Here is a 27830-nt window from a genome sequence, read left to right on the forward strand (position 1 = left end):
GGACTTATAGAAGCATGAGAGAGCAAGAGGTTATTTACAGGAGTGCGAGGTTCACAACTAACATAGACTTCTTGTCCTCCCCCAGCAACTGTTTCCTTTTTCCTTTTTTGTTATACTTGTTTATTTATCAGAGAGGGGCATGTGTTCCCTGGCGCACATGTAAATGTCAGAGGACAACGTGTGGCAGTCAGTTCTCCATTCCACTGTGTAGATCCCAGGGGCTGAACTGGAGTTCACGGGCGCTTTCCTTCCCCATTCCAGGGTTAGCTGTGTGTAAATCCTCAGGCAGGCTCAGGTCCCCGAGCTTCCTGCTGCAGTGTTGACAGTCAAATCACCCACAGGGCCTGTGGAGGTCACCCCAGCTGCAGTGAGTTCCAGACCAGGGAAGACAGCACTTTGCAGCTCTCCTCTCCCCGCCTGGCTCTCATGGTCTTTCTGCCCTGCCTGCCACACTATCTGAGTCTTGGGGAAGTTGGTAATGGCGCCTCATTGAAATTTGTATTTTCATTGTATCAAAACCGAAGCCTGGTGCACTCTAGCCAGTAATTCTACCACCAAGCTATAGCCCAAGCCCAGAGAATGAAATATTTTTTTATTTTTCAGATTAATTTTTTAATTTAATTTTTTAAATTTTAAAGGATTTTTTACTTTAAAATTAATTAATGTTGATACTAATATTTTATTTTAAGTGTTTAATTATTAATGTTTACTATAAAATTTTATTTATTTACATTTAATTTCTTTATATTTTATATTCTTTGGTGTTTTGCCTGCATGTATGTCTTTCTGAGGGTGTCAGAAGCCCTGGAACAGAGTTACAGACATTTGTGAGCTCCCATGTGGGTGCTGGGAACTGATTCCAGGTCCTTTGGAAGAGCAGCCAGTGCTCTTAGCCACTGAGCCATCTCTGCAGTCCCAATATTTTATTTTAAACATCTATTTCTATTACTTTTAATTATGTGTATGTGTATGTGTGTGTGTGTGTGTGTGTGTGTGTCTGTCTGTCTGTCTGTCTGTCTGCACATGAGTGCTGATGGTCATGGTAACCAGAGGCATTGGATCCTCCTGGAGCTGGATTTACAGCTGTTGTGAGCCATCCAAGTTGGTGCTAGGAACCAACTCAAGCCTTCTGCAGGAACAATATGTGTTATTAACTATGGTGCCATTTTCACAGCCCCTTACAGTATTTTCAATATGCCAATATCAGAAAATGATATAAGCAACTCTCACATATTCACATCTAGACTTAAAAATTCCATTTGTTGTGTCTTATTATGATGTCATTTGGAAGTGTTGTTGGGTGCTTCATATTGCTCCGGACACTTAAGTAATGAGAGTTACTCCAAAATTTAATTTAGGCTCCCTGGCAGTAAAGAAGAACAGTTTCTGTGAACTGAACCTCGGACCTATGTTCAGAAGTGTATTTACTGAGAGTACAGGAAAGTTGTGTTTGGGGTACAACAAGTTCCTCATATCAAAGTCCCTATGATCTATTCTACATGTTCTCTGAAGGAAGTCATCACACCCCGGCTACCTCAGTCCTTATAGTGCACTGTTTTCAGTACCCAATAATCTAAGACCTCCAAGCATGCCTGGACAGTCTTGTGACTAAAAACATGCAACAGATGGAAAATCCCTTCAGAAAAACAACTCTATAAATCACAGAAAACAGTCACTGTTCTCTACTATGATTTCATCAGGGTCTAGGTACCTTCAACTACCAACTATTACATTCTGCTTTTTTTTTTTTTTTTGGAGCTGAGGATAGAACCCAGGTCCTTGCACTTGCTAGGCAAGTGCTCTTAACACTGAGCTTAATCCCCAAACCTACGTTCAGCTATTACCCTAGAGACACTGAGAATCAAATTTTTCATTATAATGGTTATCCAGGATACAATGACTCTATTAGATTCCCACTACATTTCCCCCTTTGGTTTAAGCTGTTTTTGTTACCTTCAAGATTATGCAGCCACACAGTGAAGATCCCCTTTTATGTATCATATTGTCTCACAGTCTTAGGTAGATAAGCCAGAATACATTTTCCATCCAGTAAAATTACTACAGTGAAAACAAGTATAACAAATGTTAGGATAAGAAATCTATTAAAATGAAGTACAGGACTGAATGAAGCTAAGGGATCTGCAATGCTTTCCATGACTTCCATTCCAGACACATCAGATACCTCAATTGAAAAAGTTTCCTTCCTTTCTTGTTGTAAATCATCAATCATTTGAGAAGAATTGGGGTGATCCAACAAATGCATTTTAACACTTGCTAATTATAATTGCTTTCAGTAACCTTAAAGATGTAATGCAATAAGATGTCACATTCTAAACACATTTTAATTTAATATGCTCCCTCAATGTCTTTAACTGATCTCCCATTAGGATTACAACTTGTCTCAAATCAGCTATTTCATTGACTACCTAACTGTCTATTCTATTTTGCTGAGCCCAAAGTTCTGCACATGTTTATGCCAGTCTTTAATAAATTCAGCAGTCTGAATTTCCTTATGAAGGGCCAGTCCAGCTGACAGTTAATGCAATAATTCCCATAGCACAGCAACAATCAATTCAATCATCCTATGAGTTCTTCTTATATTCTCTCAGAGATTTTTGGGACTAGAATCACTACAAGTTAGCATGTCATGGCCTCAAAAACTTCACTGGCATCCAAACTGTTGGCCTTGCTCCAAGAATGTATAAACATTCAGAGGTGACATCTAATGACATACCAGCATTAATGCAGGTATGAAGAGTATAGTGTTCCAAGTGATGGTATAGTGATTAGGGTGCCATTGTTTAGACCCTTTCAGTAATACATAAGGTAATGGTACACGTGCTACAAAGTGGTGCCTTTGACTTCATCTAAAGGACAAAGTATATGTGCCATCATTAATGTTTAACCTTCCTTTCCATAGTTTAAGAGAATGTAAGGCACTTGTTCATTTCTCCAAATTAGTCTGAATTGAATTGCCAAAATGCCACATAGAAACTGACATCCCAACACCATTCCATTGCATAGGTTCATCAAGAGTACAACTAATTTCTCTAATTCCATTCAAACCATTCCTTTGCCATCTCAATTCTGAGAGAGAATACTTTCCTCATGGTGAGCCATAAGGGTTTTGATCAATGACTTTTCCTTGGGAGATACTAATATGCACCTGATGATTTCCACTTTTATATTGATGACAATGTATCCAGTCAGATGCCTTGTTGCTAATCCACATCTCACAAAATGGTGGACTTACAGAATTCGTAGAAATAATCTTCTGTTTTTTAAACCCAAATGCAAGAAGCCAAAAATTGTATTTCTGCTGCAAATGGCATTGAGAAGGATGGTCAGATTCAGTGTATTTCACCATGGCAGTTATTCCCTCATAGTAGGGTGGTTTAGTGTCAAGGAATAACCAGCAGGAATGGGTGAGGTTTGGTTTAGAGACATTGAGGACTTTGGAGAAGACCTCTAGCAGTTTCAAGATGGGGTCCAGCTCTGGTATGGTAAGGTTAGGTGCTCTGAGAAATATAGCAACCTGATAAGGGGACTGGAATGGTGTGGGACCAGCTTGTGTTTTCCCTGGGGGAAGAGCTGGTTCAGGTGGAGTCAGCACTCTATTGGGCCCTATCCTTTAAGGATCTGCTGCCCTCTTGCAAGAGTAGGTTCTGAGGCTTTTAGCCAAAGAGTAGATAGGACCCCTGGATCATATCCAAACTCATATACCCTAATACCCCATGTTTCACCCCATCCCAATCCTTAGTCTTTTTACCTTGTTCTGTGAAGGTTATTGTTACAGGGTTGCAACAGTGGGTGACCGGTCCTACGTGGACTATGTTACACGGGTGTAGGACTGTGGGATCATTGGAACTCTATTGGGCTTTTGGTGGACTGTAATGAGGTCTCTTTTAACTGCGGGCTTCCACCATGTGCCCAGTGGACTCACAGTCACCTACCGCACCGTAGTAGTCAGTCAGATAGGCCCCTATATTTGTCAGCCCTTGATTGTTCCCAACCTGGGCAGACATAAAATGTGCCCTTTTTAGACAATCATATGACCATGCAGTTGTATATCCAATATCTCTGGCTTTACTTTTCTAGTCAGGGCCCGTTATTCCACAAAGGTCAAAGTCAATGTCAAGGAACCAGATCCCTAGTGGGGAGATTTTAGAGACCTGCTTTCCAGGTTCCCATCAGTGTTTAAAAGCTGTCATGTGAGATTTAGGGGTTGATATGGGCTACTGATGGCTCCGCCTGATGTCAGAAGGGCAAGGAACAAGGCAGGCATCAGCCTTGCCATCAGGATATATGACCTTCAGTTTAAGTCTCAGTGGGTTGTTGGGGTCAAGTTTTTCAGTCCAGTTCTGGCAGGATTTTCCTGGTGCTTGTCTCAGTAGCTCAGTCAACTCTGGATCAGCTGCATGGGCTTAGGAGTGGTGGATCCAATTGGCAATTCTGTTAACCTTGATGACGGTGGGTGTCATCAGGATCATGATGAAAGGATCCCTTCCACCAAGGTTCTGGTGTCTTGTGTTGATGTCTGTGGACATAGACCCAATCTCCAGGCACTGAAACTGGTGTGAGGTGTGGGGTGTGGGGGCCTTTTTCATACACCTCCCATAATCTCGGCCAGATATCCTTGACTACTGGGGCTGCTGCAAGTTAACATCATTGAATTCAGTGAGCAGTTCTGACTGTAAATTGGGGAGTATGGGAGGGGGTCAACCAAACATAATCTCAAATGGCATGAGTCTGAGTGTATAAGAAGAGTTTCACACTGGATACAGAGAGAAAGGAAGGAGAGCCACTTAATCTCCACCAATCTCCATGGTTAATTTGGTAAGCGCCTCTTTTAGTGTCTGATTCATGCACTCCACTTGTCCAGAACTTTGGTGTTGTAAGCACAATGTAATTTCCAATCCACCCCCAAAACCTTAGCTAAGTGTTGAGTTACCTGAGCAGCAAATGCAGTTCCCATTATCTGAGTCTAGCAATGCAGGTGTTTCATACCCGGGGATGATGTCCTTCAGTAGTTTTTTCACCACCATCTGGGCCAACTCTTACTTGGTGGGAAAAGTTTCTACCCATCCTGAAAGATATCAATAAAAACTAATAGATATTTGTCGCCAAATTTTCCTGGCTTTACTTCAGTGAAGTCAGTTTCCCAGTGAGACTCTGGGTGGTCTCCTCTCAGCTGCACTCAATGCTGTCCTCTGGTGGGCTTGGGATTAGTTAGTCAGCAGGCCAAGCATCTAGAAGCTATGTTCTCCACCTCCTCTCAGAGACTGAATGATGAGCATTCTCCATGTGAGCAATTTTTCAGGGTGCGACATGATGCAGGAAAAAAGTCCTGCTAGCTCTGTTGGTAGAGCATGGGATTCTTAATCCCAGGGTCATGGCTTCATGCCCCACATTGGGTGCCAGATCTTGTATAATATTAGAGGGACCAGCCTTAATATTATACATCCCAGAGGCTCAGGAGAGAAACTGTGAATGGTGAGGACTCTTTTCAAGAAAATTAGAATCTCAGCACACCAATCTCTCTAGTTCATTCACTTTAATTCTCATTCACCTTCATTCTCTCTTAAGTCTCTAGTTATATACCCAAACAATCACAATCCTCCCCTCTAGCCAGGTCACCAGGCTTGAATTCCTGTGTGGTCATAAAGGCAGGTAAGAATTTTCCTCAGGTAGTGACCACCAGGCTTTCTTTTACAATCCAAAATGGGAGTGGTGAAAGAGGAGGTCAACTGAGTGCTAATGACCAGTTAGTATATGAAAAAGGGGATCTATGTGCTCAGTCTACATTCCTAGATGTGGTTAGGCAAGAAGTTAGGGGTCTATAAAGTTGGTAAGGCTGTAAGAAAGGAGGGTCTGAGCTAAATTGTGTATTACTTAGGGCCTACCTGACCTAGGTGGTGTCTCCTTGTGGAATTTACCTTGAATCAGGAGACTATCATGTAGACTGTTATTTCTGTTACTCCTTGAAAGTGGCTAAGGGAGATATCTGATTCCAGTGCTTAAAGGGGAGAAACAGATGAGCTGGGGGAAGGAAACCTTTCCTGAGGCTGTTCTCCAAATACCTTGAATGTGTATGTCCAGAGAGTGATCAGTCCAAATTGTTAGCACTTCTTAGGGAAAAATCAATTGGGAAAACTATGAAGGCACACATGATTTTCATAACAGAAGACAGCTGTTATACAACAAGCCAAGTAACACCAAAAGCTCCTTGGAATTTGGCTTCCTCTGAAGGAATTTCTTGATCCCTTCAGGTAGTGGCTTTGTCACAACCAGCTGAGTTCTCATAATATTTTCCTGTAACCTTGGCATCAGGGTCTTTGGAACCCAGGTGGGTAGATGAGTGAATGTGGCTTGGTAGGTCTATTGCCATTTAACAGACAGGATTAGTCTCCTACTTCCTGTCAGCCACCATCCTTCTGGCTTCTGGGGCTGCCAGGCTTGGGGTAAGCTGTGAATGATGGCCAGATCTTCTGCAGTATATGCCAGGTTTTCAGTCAGTTCACAGGGGCCCCAGTATGGCAACTTTAGGGTTAATACAGAGGCTGCCTGCTCTTCTGTGGGGCATTTACCCAACCACCCCCACAGTTCCCCAGAGTTTTCTTGAGTGCGAGCAGCAGGAAATATTAGATAGAAGGATTTATTGCAGAGAATATCGTGGAGATAAACAGATAGAAAATAAAGGATAGCCTCGAGAGGGCCTGGAACCTATTCCAACGGGCCCCGACAGTCTCTGCCCCAGGGTTTTTATAGAGACGCCAAGGGGTGGAGCAAATGACCTCCTCCCCCAACACAGCCAAGTGCAGACCATCTCAGACACCTGCACTCAGGCCTGTGGTCCTAATCATCCACTATTCGGACCTGCTGGGTAAAGCCACGAGGAACCCGAGAACGGGCTCCCACAGGTCCCCCTTTCTTAATATATAAAAAAATAACTACTAATGGCTTACAGCAATCTCCATAGCTTTTACACCTCCCAGTATGGGAGTAGAGGATGATAAAGATGGCATTTCTTTTTTGAATTAGGTCCAAGGTGACTACAGCAGTCTTAGCTGCCTCAAGCCCTTTCTAAACCAAAAACTCTTAAGGCGACTACAAACTTAAAGAATCCCTTAGCTTCATCATTACCATTAACAGGTTAACATAAATACTGCTATACATAGCCACAATTCTCTCAGTCTTACAACACAAAGCAAACTCTTAACAGAACCATTTGAATTAGTATATATGGTGCTATATATAGTTAACAATTTTCTCCGTCTTACAACTTTAACTCAGTCATTTGAATTTTCTTGCTAACAGAACATAGGAAAAACTTCGATGTATTCACATCAAACTTAAATATTCCTTAACTCCATAAAACCAGGGTGCATTAATATCAGCAGGTTTCTGCAAACATAATTCAATCTCGTAACTCCTCCTTTTCTTTATAATTTTTTAAACAAAATCTCAAGCCTAGTTAGAAAACCCAAACTTTTCCATTTAAACAGTTCCATTTGTAACACAAAACCAGTTCTGTAAGTAATTTCATTTTTACATAAACAGTTCCACAAAACAATTCATGAATCACCAATTAATAAAGCATATATGCATATACAAAACTGCATCTTGATTCTAGGTAGAAATAAATTTCATTTAAACAGTTCCATTTTTAACCCAATTCCAGCAAACAGTTCCTAGGTCATTATTATAAGTAAACTCAAAATTGTCCCATTGCAATGAAATCTCTACTGTTCATTTCATTTCTTTAGTCCCAAAATTCAAATGATAAATTCTGGTACGAGCCTTCCAAATATGAAGAAATTCATAACCAAAATCTTTTTGTAGTTTTATCTCATTTTAAGTTCAAAAAGTTCAAACAAATAAATTCTGGTATTAGGCTTTCACTTCAAAATATGAAGAGATGTTTTTCAACCAAAACTTTTTGCAGTTAACAATTTTTGTTCAAACAAGCATCTCTGAACTTATTCTTTTTTAGGTACAGTAGTATTCTGAACTGCACCGTTTTTGATGTTAGCTCAGGTTTTTCTGTGTTGTGAAGATTTTCCACGGATCTCAGCTGCGGATGCCTTGTGCTGGTTCTGGCGTCCGCCATTCTTAGCGGCTTCTGGAGCTTTTGAAAACCACTCAGACTGCCTGCTTTGCAGTCTCCTAGGACACTAACTTCTGTATCTCAGGTTTTTCACCATATACATTAAGCATAGACTCACAGTTAACATACACTTTTTTACAAACTCACATATAACCTTTTTTGCATTTAGACTCACATTCAACATTTACGTGTTTTTACAAACTCACATATAACACATTAACATCTACTTATTTATACTCCTTAAGGAAACTATAGAACTACTTTAGCAAATATATTTCTTTTTTTTAATTTTTATTTTGCAATACAATTCAGTTCTACATATCAGCCACGGATTCCCTTGTTCTCCCCCTTCCCGCCCCCCTCACTTTCCCCCAGCCTGCCCCCCATTCCCATCTCCTCTAGGGCAAAGCCTTCCCCACAGACTGAGATCAACCTGGTAGACTCAGTCCAGGTAGGTCCAGTCACCTCCTCCCAGGCTGAGCCAAGGGACCCTGCATAGGCCCCAGGTTTCAAACAGCCGACTCATGCAATGAGCACAGGACCCGGTCCCACTGCCTGGATGCCTCCCAAACAGATCAGGCCAATCAACTGTCTCACCCACTCAGAGGGCCTGATCCAGTTGGTGACCCCTCAGCCATTGCTTCATAGTTCATGTGTTTCCATTCGTTTGGCTATTTGTCTCTGTGCTTTATCCAACCGTGGTCTCAACAATTCTTGCTCATATAAACACTCCTCATTCTCGCTAATTGGACTCCCAGAGATGTACCCGGGGCCTAGTCATGGATCTCTGCATCTAGATCCCTCAGTAGTTGGATGAGGTTTCTAGCACGACAATTAGGGTGTTTGGCCATCCCATCACCAGAGTAGGTCAGTTCGGGCTGTCTCTCGACCATTGCCAGCAGTCTGTTGTGGGGGTATCTTTGTGGATTTCTGTGGGCCTCTCTAGCACTTTGCTTCTTCCTATTTTCATGTGGTCTTCATTTACCATGGTCTCCTATTCCTTGTTCTCCCTCTCTGTTGTTGATCCAGCTGGGATCTCCCGCTCCCCCAAGCTCTCTTTCCCTCGACCCTCGACCTTCACTACCCCCACTCATGTCCAGGCTGTTCATGTAGATCTCATTCCATTTTTCTGTCATTGGGCGATCCCCGTGTCTTTCTTGGGGTCCTGTTTTCCAGGTAGCCTCCCTGGTGATGTGAGTAGCAGTCCAGTCATCCTTGTTCCACATCTAGTATCCTGCTATGAGTGAGTACATACCATGTTTGTCTTTCTGAGTCTGGGTTACCTCACTCAGGATGATTTTTTCTAGATCCATCCGTTTGTCTGCAAACCTCATGATGTCATTGTTTTTCTCTGCTGAGTAGTATTCCATTGTGTATATGTACCACATTTTGTTTATCCATTCTTCAGTTGAAGGGCATCTAGGTTGTTTCCATGTTCTGGCTATTACAAACAATGCTGATATGAACATAGCTGAACAAATGCTCTTGTGATGTGGTTGAGCATTCCTTGGGTATATGCCGAAGAGTGGTATAGCTGGATCTTGGGAGAGATGGATTCCCAATTTTCTAAAAAAGCGCCATATTGATTTCTAAAGTGGTTGTACAAGCTTGCATTCCCACCAGCAGTGGAGGAGAGTTGCCCTAGCTCCACATCCTCTCCAGCATAAGGTGTCTTCAGTGTTTTTGATCTTAGCCATTCTTCTGACAGGCATAAGGTGGTATCTCAGAGTTGTTTTGATTTGCATTTCCCTGATGATTAGGGATGTTGAGCAATTCCTTAAATGTCTTTCAGCCAGCAAATATATTTCTTATTACTTATTCATTCCATCTTATTCTTATTTAAACTTACATTTACAACTAGCATCTTTACTTCTTACAAGCTTATTACTACATGTCTTAAGACTACTTAGATATTTCTTGCAAGCTTATATATATTCTTAAAGGAACTCTATAGATCTATTTTACAAACTTATATAGGGCTACCATTAGCATATATTTAACTTCTAAAGTTTTCTTAACACAGATCTAACAAGACAGAATAATTTCTACAAACTCACATATCTTATTTTCATCTTTTTCTACTTCATACTCTTAATTATCATGACTATCTCTATTATAAAGATTCTTTTAACTAGATAAGAAGTACATACATCATTTCTAAAGTTTAGAGTTTATAGTCAGCTTTGCTATAAAGCACTGGGATTTAGTGAGTGTTGTTGTTATAGAATTGTGATAGTTGTTGCTAGGGGACTATAACCTTCCCAGGATGATGCCACACTCCACAGTTGCCAGTTCTCTCAGCCATTCCGGACTGGCAGAGATGCACGGTCAGCGGTAAACGGTTTTTAACTAGAGGCTGTCCCTTCACCCAAATTCATAATAGTTCCCCTAAGTGCTTCAATTCAGACAAACGTTTCTATTACAGCAGTACTTTTGGTTTGTTCTATGGAAAAACTTCACTTCACACTGGGGGTGAAATTACCGTATTTAGCTGCTGTAAGGTCTTTGCCAAATACCGCAAAGCTATTAGGTGATATAAAGTATTTTTCTAAAGGAGCTAGTAAAGCCAAAAGCGGCACAGCTCTGAACTCTATTTCCTCACTGTTTGCATTAACCAATGACAAAACCTCAGAAATACTAATCGAGCCACTTTCATTCTGATTCCATTGTAGGAACGTCATTGGAGCTGACCTTCCTTAGTTCCTCGCTCCTTACCAGACGCTCCGGTAACCACTGAGTTTCATTCTCCTCTTGTGAAAAAACACAAACATGTCCTCGACCCCATATTAACACAGGATCGGGACCCTTCCATAATCCTGAGCAGGGATCTTTCCATTTCTCATTACCCTCAGCTAAAGGACCAGGAAGATTGGAGTGAGCTCTAATAGGGCCCACAAAGCATGGCAGCTTTCTTTTGTGGAATAGTGTCTTGGATTTGTTGAAACATTTTGACTGGATTGTTGTTAGTTCCAGTATTTTTACCAAAACTGTTACTATTCAAAAGAGTTAAGAACATAGATGTTCTTTCATGAAAGATATCCTTCATTAGCTTACTCTGAGAAAAAGCATTTTCAGGATTTAGCATTTTCATTTTATTAGCTTTAACTCCTGATGTTATTAGCAGCTGTGATATTTAGCATTGATTTCTTATAAGGAACTTTCAGGTGAAGCTTTTTTTTTTAAGACAGATTTTCTGAAGTTTGTTTCCCATCTATAAAGCAGTCATTTCTTTTTGAATGCCTGTTTCTTATCCCCTTAATTAGATTTGCAGAGGAATCACTCATTGCAGGCAGTTTGTTCAAAAGGCAAAGAACTTTTTTAATTTCAACATAAGTTTCTTCATATCTAAGACAACATTCAGTGTATAAACTGCTTTCCCTTGTTTTAAGGATTTTAAAGTGGCTTGTTTGCTCTTAAAGGTAGCTTTTTGTCATCCAACTACCGTAAAAACTTTGCACAGCTATTAGGGTAAATAAGGCATTTTACCAATGGAGCCCCAAACCGCGAAGCACCTAGTTCCATATCCTTTCAATTTTTCATTGGAACTGATACTTAAACTCTTAGACGACTTTCCTCCTTATTCTTTTAAAGGCTGTATTTTAAGTTTACCATGAACGTATTCTCGAGCTGACAAACGTGTTTCAGGGCAATGTCGCCATCTTTAGCGGAAAAACTATCTTTCCCAGAATGTATTTCCCTTATATCAGTCCCTTATTGCAAGCTAGCTTTTGGACTTCATTTCCCATAGTTCTTTTTGGGTTTGAGAGTCAACTTCTAAGTTCTTTTTTTACCAGACTTGCTTACAAATTCTTGCCCTGGAGGTTTGAATAAAATTCTTCGCTTTTGCAATGGAAGATTTGAACAAGCATTTTACATTTTCAGCTATGGCACATTGGGAGATTTCTATTCTCGCCTCAACTGGCTTTAACAGGTGTTTCTACATCAGACACTGGCCCCAAATCAGAACCACACCTGCCTCGTTAGCCGGCATTGAGGCTGGCATTTCTGATAGCAACTTTCCTGGGGGCTTATGTTTGTCTTAGCCAGTCAGTGAAAAACAAGATCATGTACAACAGCTTTTCCATAGCTCTTTCAGAGAGATTTTCTCCCACTGATCTACCTCATTTTGCTTGTTCCTCCCTTCCCCAGATGCAGAGCTTCAGTTATCTGTCTGCGGCTCTGTTCCCCTCCTAGCTGCTTTTGGAGGTAGGGGCTTTTTTTCTCCCCCCAAATCTGCCTCAAATTCTAGCAGCTTTTCACAGGTCATGTATTTTCTGGGAAGGTATCTGTCCCTTCTGTTTCTTCGGAGTCTTTTTCCCAGACAGTTTCCAGTTTGGTCTCAGTTTATCCTCTCTACCCCAGAAACAGTTTCTGATACTACAGTGGCGACTTTCCCTGCTACTGAAGGTAGGGGCTTTTTGTCCGTTTTCTGGGTCTGTGTGGTTTTCATACAGACTGAAAATCTAACAAAGGAGGTTTTTGCCATTTCTAAACTCCCATTAGGACAGTTTTTTTTGCCTCATCAGGCCTTCACCTGGCCCAGTCCCCCAGTGGGTTGCATTTGCTTGTCTGGGTGCTCAAGGACAGAGCTTAAGCCAGAGGCAATCACCCCTTAGGGCCACACTCCATCTCACAGGAGTCAGTTGAAACAAAGCTTTTCTCAAAGAGGTGCTTTCTCTGACAGAAAAGAAAGCTTTACTCCTGGATAGTTCCTATTCTGCCCTGGCTGGGCTCTTTCCCCAGACAGTGTTCTGACTCAGCAGCACGACTGCTTCAGACACAGTTCGGCTTTACTGTTTTCCCAGAAAGGTCCTTTCTCTGATAGGAAAGCTTTTTCTCATTTCTTTTTGCAGCTGTGGACCTATAAACCCGGGACTTGTAGGAAAGTGGGCAACTGTGCTGTTCCCACCTGCTTTAGTTTTGTTTGTTCATTAGCAATCTTCCCCTGGGTCCTGCACCTTCCTGCCTCAGCTCTGTGCTCCAGGAAGTTTGCAACTGCAGGAACCCTAGTATCCCCGAAATGCACTCCAACTCAGATGCTGGCAAGTCGCCTCTGGGTTTTTGCTCAGAAGCGAGGATACAATGCTAACAGTTTGCATGCTTCAGGGGATCTTTGCATTAGGACGATTAGGAGCACCTTTTCATTCTGAGAAGCTCACTCAGAAACAAAACCCTTGATGCCTCAGCTGGGCTGTAACTGAAAAGCTTGGCTTTTTTGCTTTTCTCAGGTAAAGTTTCCCGCCCTTTTGGGCTCTCCATATCTCTTTACCCACACTCTCTCAAGCGTTTCCCTCAGGGTACTCTGACCCACTGTCTTTTACTGGCTTGAAGAGACAGAGCTTAGAAGAGAGGTTTTTAGGAACTTGTCCCTGCCTCCTGCATTGCAGGGAGGATTGTTAAAGCTTGAAAGAGAACTTAGAGGTTTTGCTGTCTTAAGAGGTTTGTTGTTTTCCCTTAGAGCTAATCACAGGTGGTCCCCATACTAATATCTTCAGGTGATTCTAATTTGTCCTTCTGAGAAAGTTAAAGGCTTTAGTTTTTAAGTTTGAGAGCTTTTAGTTTGAGAAAGATTAAGACTTTTTAGAGAGTTTTTTCCCCCAAATTTTTCAAGAAAAGCTTTTAGTTTAAGAGAAAGATTTTTTTTCCCAAGAGAGAAAGACCAACTTTTCCCAAAACTTCCCAACTTTAAACTTTTTGGCTTTTTACACCCCCATTTTTGCCTCAGGGAGAAAACACTTTCTCCTGCTGCTTGGACTTAGCATTTCAGCTGTCCCCAGGACAAAAGCTTCCATAGGAAACTTTTTCTTCCCCATAAGCTCAAAGAGTTTTACTACCCGTAAAGCCCAAAGAAAGATTTTTTTTCCTAGTTTGCGTTTATAGCCCCCAAAGTTAGAAAATTGAAGAGTTTTTCTGTCTAGTTGCCTTACTTATTTTTTCCTACACGATCTTACACTTCTAAGTTTTTTCTACACTATATTACTACCCTATGCCTTATACTTATTTTTCAGATAGAAATTGAGAAAGGGATAGAAGATAGAAAATTTTGACAGAAGAGAATTTTGCGCTGCAGCATTGGACATCCTTCCAGTCCGCTTTCCTTTTCTCTCGAGGATAAAACCCCTGCCTCTCAATATATATAAAAAATATATATTTTCCATAACACCGACCGGCATGCCTTATCCACTGGCAGGGCTGAACTCAGCACTTTTGCCAAAAACTCTGTAATAAAACTATTATTTTCCTTTATCTTTAGTCCCTATTACTTTGTCTTTAGTCCCCCCCCTTTTTTTAGTCCCCCCTTTTTTTTCTTTAGTCCTTTTTTTTCTTTTAGTCCCTGTTCATGGCGCCATTCTGTGGGGCGTTTACCCAACCACCCCCACAGTTCCCCAGAGTTTTCTTGAGTGCAAGCAGCAGGAAATATTAGATAGAAGGATTTATTGCAGAGAATATCGCGGAGATAAACAGATAGAAAGTAAAGGATAGCCTCGAGAGGGCCTGGAACCTATTCCAATGGCCCTGACTGTTTCTGCCCCAGGGTTTTTATAGAGACGCCAAGGGGTGGAGCAAAAGACCTCCTCCCCCAGCACAGCCAAGTGCAGACCATCCCAGACACCTGCACTCAGGCCTGTGGTCCTAATCATCCTTTATGCGGACCTGCTGGGTAAAGCCACGAGGAACCCGAGAACGGGCTCCCACACTCTTCCACTGCTTTAGCAGCCCTGTCTTCCTGCTGTTTTCCCAGGCAACCAGGGAGTCTCCCTTTTGATGTCATGGGCAGAGAATGATTGCTGCCTTTCCCAGGAGCCACAGGGCTTCCAGAAGGTTTAGAATTTCTTGTTTATTTTTGATACTTTCCCCCTCAGCTGTTAAAAGTCCCCTTTCCTGATATATAGCACCATGTATATGTGCTGTAGCAAAGGCATAGTGTCTGTTTGTATAGAAATTGAGTTTTTTATTTTTGGCTAGTTGTCAGGCCTTGGTTAAGGCAATCAGTTCCGCCTTTTGTCCTGATGTCCCTGAAGGCAGTGCCTCAGCCCAAATGTCCTCTCACTCCATGACCAGTGCCACACCTGCATACCCTTTTCCATCCATGACGAAAAGACTCCCATTGGTGTACTAGATGAGCTCAATGTCTGACATTGGCTGGTCTCTTAGATCAGGCCATGTCTTGTGAACTTGCCTGAGTATCTCAGAGTAGTCATTAATCAGTTGTTCCAAATCCAGGTGACTAAGAAAGATAGCCAGATTTAGGGCCGTTAATGAGGCATAGTGTATGTGCGAGAGGAGGGGGCATTAAGGAGGTTCGGTTAGTGAATCATCTGTGCATTGCTCAACCTGTGCACAGCAGGTTGCTTGAGGACCCCTTCTGCAGCATGAGGCACTGTCACAGTTAGTTCCTGCCCCATGGTGAGCTTGTCAGCATCCTTGACAAGCACAGCAATGGCTGCTGTGATTTTCAGGCATGAGGGCCATGCTGAGGCCACAGTGTCCTGTCTGTTTGAGAGATAAGACACTATACTCCGCCATGGCCCAAGCATCTGGGTTAGGACTCCCTTTGCTATTCCTTTGTTTTCATCTACATATAGGCAGAAGGGCTTTGTGATGTCTGGAAGCCCAAGTGTGGGAGCTGACAACAAGGCTGCCTTGACCTGTGTAGATGTCTTCTCCTGTTTGGCCATCCACTCAAAGGTCTGGTATACTGAGTGGCCTCATACAGGGGTTTTACTGTTTCAGCAAACCCTGGAATCCATAGGCATCAGAATTCCCAGGAATTCTCTAACCTGCCTTCTGACATTTGGGGTGGGCATCTTTAACACAGTCTCTGTGGGCTTCTGACAGCCAGTGTTGCCTTCCTTTGAGAATATAGCCTAGATATGTCACTTTTTCTCAACAGATCTGTGCCTTTTTGGCTGAAACCCGATACCCCAGAGTTCCTAGAGTCTGAAGCAAGTCCCTTGTCCCTACCTTGCAGTTGTCTTTGGTGTTAGCTGCAATTAGTATATCATACACAAACTATAGGAGAAGAATTTTGGGATGCTTAGTCTCATAGCCACCCAAGTCTTCATGGAGGGCCTCATCAAATATGGTGGGCGAGTTCTTGAACCTCTGGGGCATCTGAGTCCAAATCTGTTGCAGGCTGAATCATTTTTCTGGGTCATGCCATTCAAAAGCAAAGTAATCCTGGGTCTGGGGGGACAGTGACAGGCTGGAGAAAGCATTTTTTAAATCTAGCACAGGATACCATTGTCGATTATGTGACAATGAACTCAAAAGAGTATATAGATTCAGGACTGTGGGATGAACGTCAATGACCCATTTATTAACCTTTCTCAAGTCCTGGACTGGGCGGTAGTCTCAGAGTTTGGCTTCTTGATCAGGAGCAAGGGGTGCTCCAGGATGAATGACAAGGTTTTAAAATCTTTTGGTCAAGCAGGCAATGAATGTGTGTGTGTGGGGGCCGGGTGGTGGTGGTGGTGGTGGTGATAGATCTGTGCTTCTGCTGACATGGGATATTGACAGATTGGCAGCCCACAGTTTTAATTCCACCAAGATGGGGGTCAGTGTTGAGCCAGTCCAGGCCCCCCATCTCCACAAATGTCTCTGGGTATAATTTCAGCCAAGGACATAATTCTTGGCATGGGGATGGCTGTTCATACACTTTATATTCATCTTCCAATTGTACTGTCAGGACTTGTTTTGATTTTCCTTTTAAGTCTGTTACTGCCACCCCATCCTATTCAAATGTTGTTTGAGCTACAATTTTAGTCAGCAAGTCTCTTCCTAGAAGGGGTTATGGACAGTCAGGCATGACCAGAAAAGAATGGGATACCCAGCACAAGCCAAGATCCACCTGTCTTTGGGTAGTCCATGGGTATTGGTTCATGCCGGTGGCTCCCTGTACCCATACCTTTTTCTTGGTTATAGGGCCCATAGTTTCTGTCAGAACTGAATGCTGTGTGCCTGTATAAACCATGAATTGGACAGGCCTCTCTCTAATTTTAATATTACCCTAGGTATGGGGAAAGGACTCAAACCCCGCCCCCTTCAATCACTTTCTTCCTCTTCTTTTGTTGTTAACACCTGGGGAGGCAGCTTTTTATGTCCTTCTTTATTAGGGCAATTCCTTGCCCAATAGTCCATTTCTTTAGAGTAGGCACATTGGTCTCTCTGCAGAGGGGGCATCTCTCTCTGGAAGGAAGGATTATCTTGGTTCCCATTAAGGCTTCATAGTTGCTTCTGTCTTTCCTCTGGGTCTGAAACTGTGACTGCTAGGAATAAGCATGCCATGTCATGTGACTGCCTATTGCCTCAGCTGTCTCTGCCTTTCATCCTCTGAAGCCTTTATTCTGTCCCCTCCCCTTCCCCTGTTCATTTTCTTCAGCCCAGAGGCGCTCTGTTGTTGTATACCTTAGCTGCCACCTCTAGCAGTTCAGATAAAGTTTTCCCTACTAGATTATCAATTTTCTGTAGATTCTTTATAATGTCTGGGGTGGCCTGATTAACAAAGGCCAGAATCACAGTAGATTTGTTATCAGCTATCTGGGGATCCATCAGATAGTAGGTCCTCAATGCCTCCACCAGCTGCTCTAAAAAGGCTGTTGGGATTCAGCTGGTTCTTGTGATATGCTATTACTTTTGGCCAAATTAATGGGTCACAATGCTGGGTCCTTGAGATCCCCCGTTAGAATCTGGCAGTGGATTTTAAGACTCTCCCTAACTTCGGGTATATTGAAATTCCATTCAGGTTTGGTCAACTGGAACTAAACCTTGACTGATATAGGCTTCTTTCTCTGATGAGCTCTATTAAGCTCTCCACACTTGCTTCCACAGTCAGTTTTAATTGAACATGAGGAGTTGCATGAAACCAGTAACAATACCTTTTAACTAACACCAAAGGCTCTGTAAGCCGTTTTTCTTCCCCATTCACTCCATTTCCTTTCAACGAACACTTTAGTAACCACACATATTGCTGCTCCCGATGTGGGGAAATCCCCATGTCCTCATCCCATCCTGGAGTATTGCCTGCTCTGCACAAACTTTACCTCCAGTCCTGGAGTGTCTGGATCTCTCTCATCTCTGAGCCCACGATGTTGGGTGCCAAATGTCTGGTGTTTCCTGTTGTACTGGATGTTCAAAGAAGGAAAGACCTTCCAGAATTTAGTTTTAGGTTCTCTGGCAGCATGAAGGAATAGTTTCTGTGAACTGAACCTCGCATCTCTGTTCATAAGCATATTTACTGAGTGGGATACAGTGAGTTCCATATACCAAAGTCCCTTTAATCTATTGTATATGTTCTCTGAAGGAAGTCATCACACCCCAGCTACTTCAGTCCTTACTGTGCACTGTTTGCAGTACTCAATAATTCAAGACCTCCAAGCATGCCTGGATAGTCTAGTGACTAAAGTCATGCAACAGATGGAAAACCCCTTCAAAAAAACAACCCTACGAATCATAGAAAATAGTCACTGTTCTCTGCTATGATTTCATAAAGGTCTAGGTACCTTCAACAAACAACTAATATATTCTGCCATTGCCCTAGATAGAGTGAGAAGCAACTTTTTCATTCTAATGTTTATCTTAGATGCAATGACTCTACTAGATTCCAACTACGAAGTATTTTGTCTTTAAGTGACTCGTAGTGTCTTGATTGAGATTACCTATCACTTTACAAAGACTCTACTGGATCCTTGGTCAGACTCCCTAAGTTGGACTGGGACCTCCTGTGACAATGTGTTGTATAACCAGAGTGAGGGTCACATAACATGAGAATCAAAGTCTGGATTTGGGGTTCTGGCTTCAGAACCTGGCTTGGGTTAATCAGCTGTTTTCCCCACACAGGTTGTTTGATGGTCATACACCTGTGTTAGCTATCACAGACACAGAGATGATCAAGAATGTACTAGTGAAGGAATGCTATTCTGTCTTCACAAACAGACGGGTAGGTAACTTTGTTTTAATTTAAAAAGTTGATTCATGTTTGTTATTTGTATTTATGTGTATATATGTATGTCCATATGAGTGAATGTTATATGTGTGTGGGTTCTTGTGAATGCCAGAAGAGGGTATGGTGTTCTAGGCAGTTGTGAGTGGATTGACATGGGTTCTGGGAACTGAACCTGGCTCCTCCAGAAGAGCAGCAAGTGCCCTTAACTGTTGTGCCATATCTCCAGCTTCCCCCATTTACTAATGCACAACTTTATATTTTACTTATTGAATTGATTTTGATTGATTGGTTTGGTTTATTAGAGAACTCACTCTGTAGGCCAGGCTTGCCAGTACTCAGAGATCTACCTGCCTCTGCCTTCCAAATTCTAGGATTAAAGCCATGCGCCAGCACCACCCAGTTATACCAGGTATTTGTTTTTATTTTTTATTTTGAGTTTTTCAAGACAAGGTTTCTCCTGTGTCCTGGCTATACTAGAACTCACTGTGTAGACCAGATTGTCCTCGAAATCACAGAGATTTGCCTGCCTCTGCCTCCTCAGTGATGGGATTAAGGGCATTCACCGCCACCTCCTGGCTACTTAATGAATTTAAAAAATGAAATAAATATAGATTCACGGTGGTTTCCACAATAATATACAAGCAGGGTCTGGGCATTCATTTTGCTAATAGGAAGTATAAATATACCACATTATTGTAATCTAGTTGCAGATGAACACTGTTATCATCTAGATTGTGTTTATATTTTCTGTCTCACAGGACCTTTCTCATGTCTGCGTGGTGAAGTATTTAACCACAGGTCAAGATTTGTGTGGTGACAAGCACTGAGCATACAGAGCTGCTCCTTGACCATGCAGTTCCCTCTTGCTAGCCCATTAGCTGCCTTGTTCAGCCTGTCTTCTTCTCTTCACCTTTTGTATCCATTTTCCTTCTCCATGGATTGTGGGGTCAGTGTCAAGTCTGATGACTATTTACCTAGTCCTTCTGTGTGGGTTTGCTTGAATACAAATTACACACTTTTGAGATTTGCTCTTAAACCTATGGCTTTATTTGATGTTAATTTTGTGTAAGGTATGATGCTAAGTTCAATGTTCTCTCTCTTTTTTAAACCATCCCTATTCCACAAACCTATCTGGGGAAACCTATTGGCTCTCTCTTTCTACCCTGTGGGTCCTGGGGATTGAACTCAGGTTGATGGGCTTGGCAGCAAGCCCCTTTACCTGCTAGCCATCTCTCTGGCCCTCATTCAGCCTTGAGTCATTTGGTGAAGTTGGCTGAAGGCCGAGTTTGCAGCTGCCCTTCACCAAGTGGAAGCCATTTCCATTTCTTTCTGTTGTGCTGAGCACTTTAATATAAGGGCATGTTGGGAGACGCCACAGTATTATAAATTATACGTATGGAACGTAGAAGGAAATTCCCACTAGGGAAATAGAATTATGTTTTCTATTTTATCACTGTATAAAGAATTAAGGGAAATGGATTCCTACAACGTTATTCCTAAACAAGCAAACAGCTCCCGAACCAAACAAACCGGGAGTAGAGAGGTGACTTAGTGTCTGAAAGCTCTGAAAGAGGATGGGGGGTTGATTGCCTACATCCACATCCAGCGATTCACAACCACTTGTAACTCCTGCTTTAGGAGTACCAACTCCCTCCTCTGGCCTCTGAATACACTGAACACATGTGCATTTATTCATACACACACACACACACACACACACACACACACACACACGTACACACACATATACATACAATACTAAAATAAATCTTAAAATCCCCAAGCATCAAATCCTTTAAATGTTGCACAGCTAGGGAGATGGCTCAGTGTTTTGATCCCCAGCATGTATATAAAAGCTGGGCATAGCAGCATGCATGTGTTACTTCAGAGCTGTGTTTGGAAATAGGTAGATCCTTGGGGCTTGCTGACTAGTTTTTCTAGCCAAACCAGAGCCTTCTAGATTCAGTGAGAGACCCTGCCTCAAAAAAATGCACTAGAGACTTATACAGGAAGTTACCAGACCTCTGGTCTCTAATTCAGCATGTACAAAGCTACTCTAGTCTAAACACACACACACACACACACACACACACACAAACATGCACACACCCCATATCAAAACATGACTTTTCATATTGCTAATGTAAATACAGAGCTGCACAACTTGTCTGTTGCAAAGATAACTTTCCATCTGTCCCCAAGCCTTTTGCCATCTGCATAGCTCTGGAGAATCTGCTATATCTTGTTCCCATCTTCTCTCAAACCATGGAACTAATTTTACAACCACAGAGAGATTTACATTTAGAAGGACCCTGAAATATAGAGATTTGAAATCTCATCAGGCAGTCCAGTGAGCACCTGATTTATGGACTGTGAGGAAATTCTGACATTTTTGCATCTGGCATGAGGGTTGAACCATAGTAAACAGTCGGTAACTAATTTTTATACAGCAGTATCCACTTAACACTTTTGCAACTATGGAAAGTTCTGGACTTACAGAAAGCCAAATTTGTATTTTTTTTGGACTCTAGGATTTTGGCCCAGTGGGGATTATGAATAAAGCCATCTCCATGTCTAAGGATGAGGATTGGAAGAGAATTCGAGCCTTGCTGTCTCCTGCCTTCACCAGTGGAAAACTCAAAGAGGTGACTGGAAGGATTTTTAGGTGAAACGTTTGTGAGACTTGAGTCCCCACACTTAACTATGGATGCCTTTGTGTTTTGTGCTTAGATGTTCCCCATCATTGAACAGTATGGAGATATTTTGGTAAAATACTTGAGAAGAGAGGCAGAGAAAGGCAAGCCTATCCCCATGAAAGAGTAAGTAGTGATACATGTACTGCGGTTCTGGGAGAGGAAGGGCAATTGGGGCAGAAGGGTCATCATCTGTGTGTCTCACATGGTCCAGCTGCTCCTTCTTCCCTTTAGACACTAGATGACAAAATATTCAGTTAGAAAAGAAACATGGTCATGCCAAGGTCACGAGGGTAGGGGGAGGTTAGGAGGGAAAGGTACTTGGTTAGTACTGAGGTGATTTCACCTGTCCTGGCCAAGATTATGAAATTTTCAGGCTTCTTGGTGCATGTGTTAAATTCCCCTGTCTCTCTCCTCAGAGTGTTTGGGGCCTACAGCATAGATGTGATCACAAGCTTGTCATTTGGTGTGAATGTTGATTCCCTCAACAACCCAAGGGACCTTTTTGTGGAAAAGGCCAGGAAGCTCATAAGATTTAATTTTTTTAACCCATTATACATGTCAGTAGGTACGTATGATGGTTCTTCTGCCTTTTGACCCACTGCTCTTGTCTGTGGCCATGTTAGTCAGTTCTGCCTTTCTCTTCCACACTTACCAAAACTAATAGATCTATTGGTATATAATTCACTCCCCTTAAAGGCACAATCCAATATTTTTAGTGTATTCAAATGTATGTAACCCTTACTTTTGTTTTAGAACTTCATTTTTCTTTCAGACTGTGTTGCTATAGCTGGCCTGGAAGTTGCTATGTGACCAGGCTTATCTTGAACTCATAGTGATCCCCCTAACTCTGACTTCTCTGTATAGGGAGTAATGTGTATGCCACCAGTCCTGGCTTTGATTTAGATTTCTTTTATTTATCCTTCGTCAGTATCATATAGGCATACAATCTATCTTGATTATTCCTACCCCTAACTCTCACCTCCTTTTTTCCTGAGACACCCCAACACATCTTCCCAATTTATGTCCCTTCCCTTTTGAGCTCAATCAGTGCTGCCTGCCAATATGTTGACCAATATTATTGGGGTAATCTCATGCATGTGGTCAGTTCATGATTAGGCCATGACATGCCCATGATATGGCATCTCACCCCACCCCTCCCTGGATTTTACTTTATTCCCACACCCTCTTTCATGATATTCCTTGAGCTTTGAGTGGTGGGGCTCTTGGTATAGATGTAGGGCCCAGCACTCAACAGTCATTTATTCTTAGCACTTTGATCACTTAGAATTCTCCATTGACTGATGGTCCACATGGCCCATTACCAATGTCAACTGCAGAGTACTTAGTTCTAGCCATGTTGCACATTTGCACCATCATCCTTCAAGCAGCCTTGACCTAAGCCACCACCAATTCACTTTCTGTATATTTACATATTCTGGGTATTTAGCATCAATGGGATCACAGACTATGTGGTTTCTGTGACAGGTCTCTGTCATTTAGCACACAATTAAAGGAAGCAAGTGTCACTCTCTCTTGTGTCTATGAATGAGTAATATTCCATATCTGTTGATGGACATTGAGGTTGGTTTTATATGTTTGCTATGAATTTTGCTGCCATGAGCATTTGCATACAAGGTTATGTTTGAATATTTGATTTTATGTTTTGGGGGAATACATTCAGAATCATTGTTGCTGAGTCAAGAAGTAACCATTTTTAACATAGTAAACAAGCGAGCATGTGTTTTCCAAAGCAGCCACAGTGTTTTCTATGTCTTCTAGAACTGCAGGGAAGTTCAAAGCTCTCCATGCTCTGCAATGCTTGTCTCTCCATAACTTTGACCATTGGCACTTAGTGGATATGCTGTGGGTTGGCCCTGTGGTTTTGATCAGCATTTCCCTAGTCCTAACGCAATTAGAAAACAAAGTTAGATGTTTTAATGTCTGCCTTTTTGATCATCTCTCTTACATAGCTGAATTGCCTTAAAAATTTGGAAGTTATTTATTTTTATTTCATGTGTATTTTTTTTTACCTGCACATATGCCTCCCACATGAATGAATTGCCTGTTAAGTCCATAAAAATCCCTTGAACTGGAGTTACAGATGGTTAAGTGCAGCCATGTTGATGCTGGCAATCAAACCTGTGTCTTCTGTAACAGCAATCAGAGCTAAGCACTGAGCCTTCTGTCCAGACCTTGTAATACAGAAGGAGCATTATGATGGTGACCCAGTGTGAGCAAGGTCACAGAGAGAATGGCTTCTAGTTGAGGCTTGGTGACTTATTCTTTAGATTGCTTCATGATTTCTCTAAATGAAACTTGCATTTCCACTAAAACTTATTTTTTATCTATCCTTTCCAGTACTCTTTCCATTCCTCACCCCAATATATGAGAAGTTAAATGTCTCCATATTCCCAAAGGATTCAATAGCATTTTTCAAAAAGTTAATGGACAGAATGAAGGAAAATCGCCTGTATTCTAACCAGAAGGTAAAAAGTGGTAGTCCCCTTAGAGGTCCATGGTTTAATAATATGTTGGGCTGTGAACATGTGAGCTGTGTACTTCCCTTCACCTATCACTAAAGGTAGATAGAGAAGGCTAGATTGAGAGAGAGAAACAGACAGAGAGATAATAATAACATTTCTGGGGGGGGGAATAAGTTAGAGTTTTGAAAAATTGATTGAAAATGAGACAAGAATTAACCCTTAGCAATTGGAAAGAAAACTAAATGTCTTGCATAAGGACTGAAATTTTAAAAAATGGCAAGGCACAATACCTACACAAGACCAAGGCCACCAAATCTCCAGCATAGATAAGAGAGGACCTCTGAAAGCCTCACCCCTCACTGAAGAACTATTGGTAGCTGATGGCTGCAGAAGGAGGGTGTGGCCACCAGTAGGTTTCCCCTGCACCAGTGGATGGCCCCACAGCAAGACACATGTGGGCAGCACCAGCTGGACTCAGTGGGTTATTGAAAAAGAAGCAGTCATGAAGTTTGAGGAAGAAATGTTATAAGGGATAGAGAAGGGATCAAATGGAGGAAATGGTGGGGTGGATATGACAATATTTCATTGTATATATGTATGAAATTCTATAAGAATACATAAAAACGATTAAAAAGGGGGAAATACTATTATCATCTCCTTCAAAAACATTCTCAAAAATCAAAGCTATTGTTTAAATTTGTGTCTCTTGTAATTTATTGTAAATGTGGTTGATGTGTTAGCTTGATGGCTTCCTGGTTTAGCCACTGGTACTTTTGTTCTATGATGACTCCAGCAACACTAACTTGAGTAATCAAAGCTTCTGCATGGCTGATCCACCTCTGACCTCTGACCTCACCATTGACCTTCTGTTTTTGCAACTTCTCTTTCTGCTTCTAGCACCGAGTGGATTTTCTTCAGCTGATGATGAACACTCGTAACAATTGCAAAGACAAAGAGTCTCATAAAGGTAAACAAGGACTCTCTGGTCTATGGACAAGGAAGCTCTCAGGCAGTGGTCAGATTGCTTAGAAAATGTGTGGGAAGGTTTTCTATCAGAAGAATACCTCTGCGGAGTTGATGGCAGAAGGACATGGCTACTGTCTCCAGGGAATATTCTAGAAGCACAGGGGCACATGAAGCGTAGCCATGATGGAATCTTCAGTGGTCTCTGTGTGTTACCTAGGTCTTTCCCAGCACACTGACTGGGAACTCTGCCTAGACATCTGATTCCAAACATCCAGTCAGGAGGCATGCACCCAAACTGTGCTGGTGTTTTCTTGGAGCCCCTGCTGTACATGTGTTCTCTACCTTAATCTGTGCTAACGATTTACGTTTCTTTGTTTATTGAATAAGAGGCCTCTTTGTACAAACACCCTGGTTCTCTTCATTTTTTTACACACTTAAAAATCACTTATAGATTTTTATCTTCTTAGGGTAGCATATGCATTGTGTGCACATGTGTACACCCCATGCCTGTGTGAATGCCAGAGGAAGGCACCAAGTGTCTTCCTCAACCACTCTCTGCCCTATTTCCTCCACACAGTGTCTCTTATTAGACCTGGAGGTGGTTGGCAGTCAGAAGGTACCGGTAATCCATAGAGTTGGTGTTACAAGTGTGTGTTAGCACACTTGCCTTTTTACATGGCGACTGAGGATTCAAACTCAGGTCTTCATGCTTATGCAGCAGCAAATGTTCTTATCCATTGAGGTATCTCTAGAACCTCACAGCTATGATTATATTTTAATTTAAAAACATTATTATCATCATGGTTGCTAATTTTCAGGCTTTAATCTACATGTGTGCATCAGTAGCTAATGTAAAGGGATTCTTCCGTCCTTATATATTTGCTTATTTCTAGTACATACAATTGCTTATATATAACAATATGATATTCTAGGTCACAATATTTGCTTTTTAAAGTCATTATATATTTTGTGTTTCAAATTCTCTCCAGTTTGTCCACTTGAAACCCTTTCATGTGATCAGATAACTTCAAATTCTTGTATATCTCCTCATCCTTTTGAGGTTGGATCTCATATAGCCCAGGTTGACCTCACATTCATGGAGTGTCTAAGAACTACCTTTTAATATCTATGCCTCCATGCCTAGTTTATACGGTCCTGGGGATTGAACCCATGGCTTCAAGCATGCTAGGCAAGCTCTCCACCTACTGAGATTAATGTCCTTAGCCCTTCTGTGTCAATTTTGATTGCTAAATAGATATTAATTTTGAAAATTCCCACTGATTGTGGGTTTATAGTCCAGTTTCAGTTTAGTAGCAAGCACTTAAACTAATTGGAAGAAAATAATTGCCAACAACAGAATCACAACACTCATGGAAAACGTTTACAACTGCCTGTAACTCCAGCTCTATGGGCTCCAATGCCATCTTTGCCCTCTATGGGCGCTTGTACACATGTGCCATGTGCGAGCACACACACATATATAAAAAAAAACCCTTAAGCTCTAGCAGAAGGCTGGAGCTCAGTTCCCAGAACTACCTCTGAAAGCTCAAAAGTTTCTAAATCTCCATGTCTAGGGGATCAGATGCCCTCCTCTGGACTCCATGGGCACCCCCCACATACAAATGGCACCCTTCTAGACAGACACAAATATACATAAATAAAAATAAAGGCAAATCATTAAACAGAATAAATTACATGTCTTGAAGTTGCCCACTGATGATGATGAGGACCAGAGCATAAACCAGGGGACATCCTGGCTGAAGCAGTCTTCCCCTTCTCTGTCTGTGTCACAGGGATGTGAGAGTGACAGCAGCCCCAGGGAGACTGAACGGCTACTCCATATTTATCTCTAGGGAAACAGGAGCCTCATTTGATTTTCTCCTCATCTCCTCTGTGATGGTCCTCCCTGACCTGTTTTCCTGAAATATTCTCTTACTTTCAGCTCTGTCTGACATGGAGATCATAGCCCAGTCAATTATCTTTATTTTCGGTGGCTACGAATCCATAAGCAACACGATTGCCTTTGCCCTGTACTCATTGGCCACTCACCCTGATATGCAGAAGAAACTGCAGGAGGAGATTGATGAGACTCTGCCCAATAAGGTGAATGGATGGTGCTTGGAGGAGGAGGGAAAATGAGACACTGATCACCCTCAGTGGTGTGTGTGTGTGTGTGTGTGTGTGTGTGTGTGTGTGTGTGTGTGTGTGTATCCTAGTCCTACACTGGGTATATTTCTAAATCACTATCCACCATGTTTTAAGACATGCTTTTTTAATGAACCTGGAGCACATTAATTTGTTAGGTAGTCTGCCCAATGATCACCAGGCAGGCTTTTACTCTGTGTCCCCCACCCCACTGCTGGGATTATAGATGTGTGCAACTGTGTCTGACTTTATGAATGATGTGTATCTGAACTCAGGCTTTCATAGTAGACACTTCACAAATTGAGACATCTTTAAGCCCCAAGTGATAGTTATTCTAACCATTTTGTAAGGGGCTGGATAGATGGCTCAATGGTTAAGAGTACTGGCTTATCTTTTAGAAGATGCATCTTAGTTTGACTCCCAGTCCCCAAATTGCAGGTCTCAGCCATTTGTAATGCCAGTTACAAGGGATCTGACATCCTCTTTTG

At 42.0% G+C, this 27830-nt stretch overlaps 1 protein-coding gene across 1 annotated transcript in view; it reads left to right on the forward strand.

Moving 5' to 3' along the window:
* Positions 1-27830, forward strand: part of LOC131897941 (cytochrome P450 3A11-like) — a 38774-nt gene that overhangs the window by 4422 nt on the left and 6522 nt on the right. Inside the window, exons 4-10 of the mRNA XM_059248971.1 lie at positions 18947-19046; positions 21584-21697; positions 21783-21871; positions 22165-22313; positions 24107-24234; positions 25129-25198; positions 27140-27300. Coding sequence (XP_059104954.1) covers positions 18947-19046; positions 21584-21697; positions 21783-21871; positions 22165-22313; positions 24107-24234; positions 25129-25198; positions 27140-27300 — 811 coding nt within the window. The remainder of the gene's footprint in view (positions 1-18946; positions 19047-21583; positions 21698-21782; positions 21872-22164; positions 22314-24106; positions 24235-25128; positions 25199-27139; positions 27301-27830) is intronic.

Source organism: Peromyscus eremicus, chromosome 23 (assembly GCF_949786415.1).
Source record: "Peromyscus eremicus chromosome 23, PerEre_H2_v1, whole genome shotgun sequence".
Lineage (NCBI taxonomy): Eukaryota > Metazoa > Chordata > Mammalia > Rodentia > Cricetidae > Peromyscus > Peromyscus eremicus.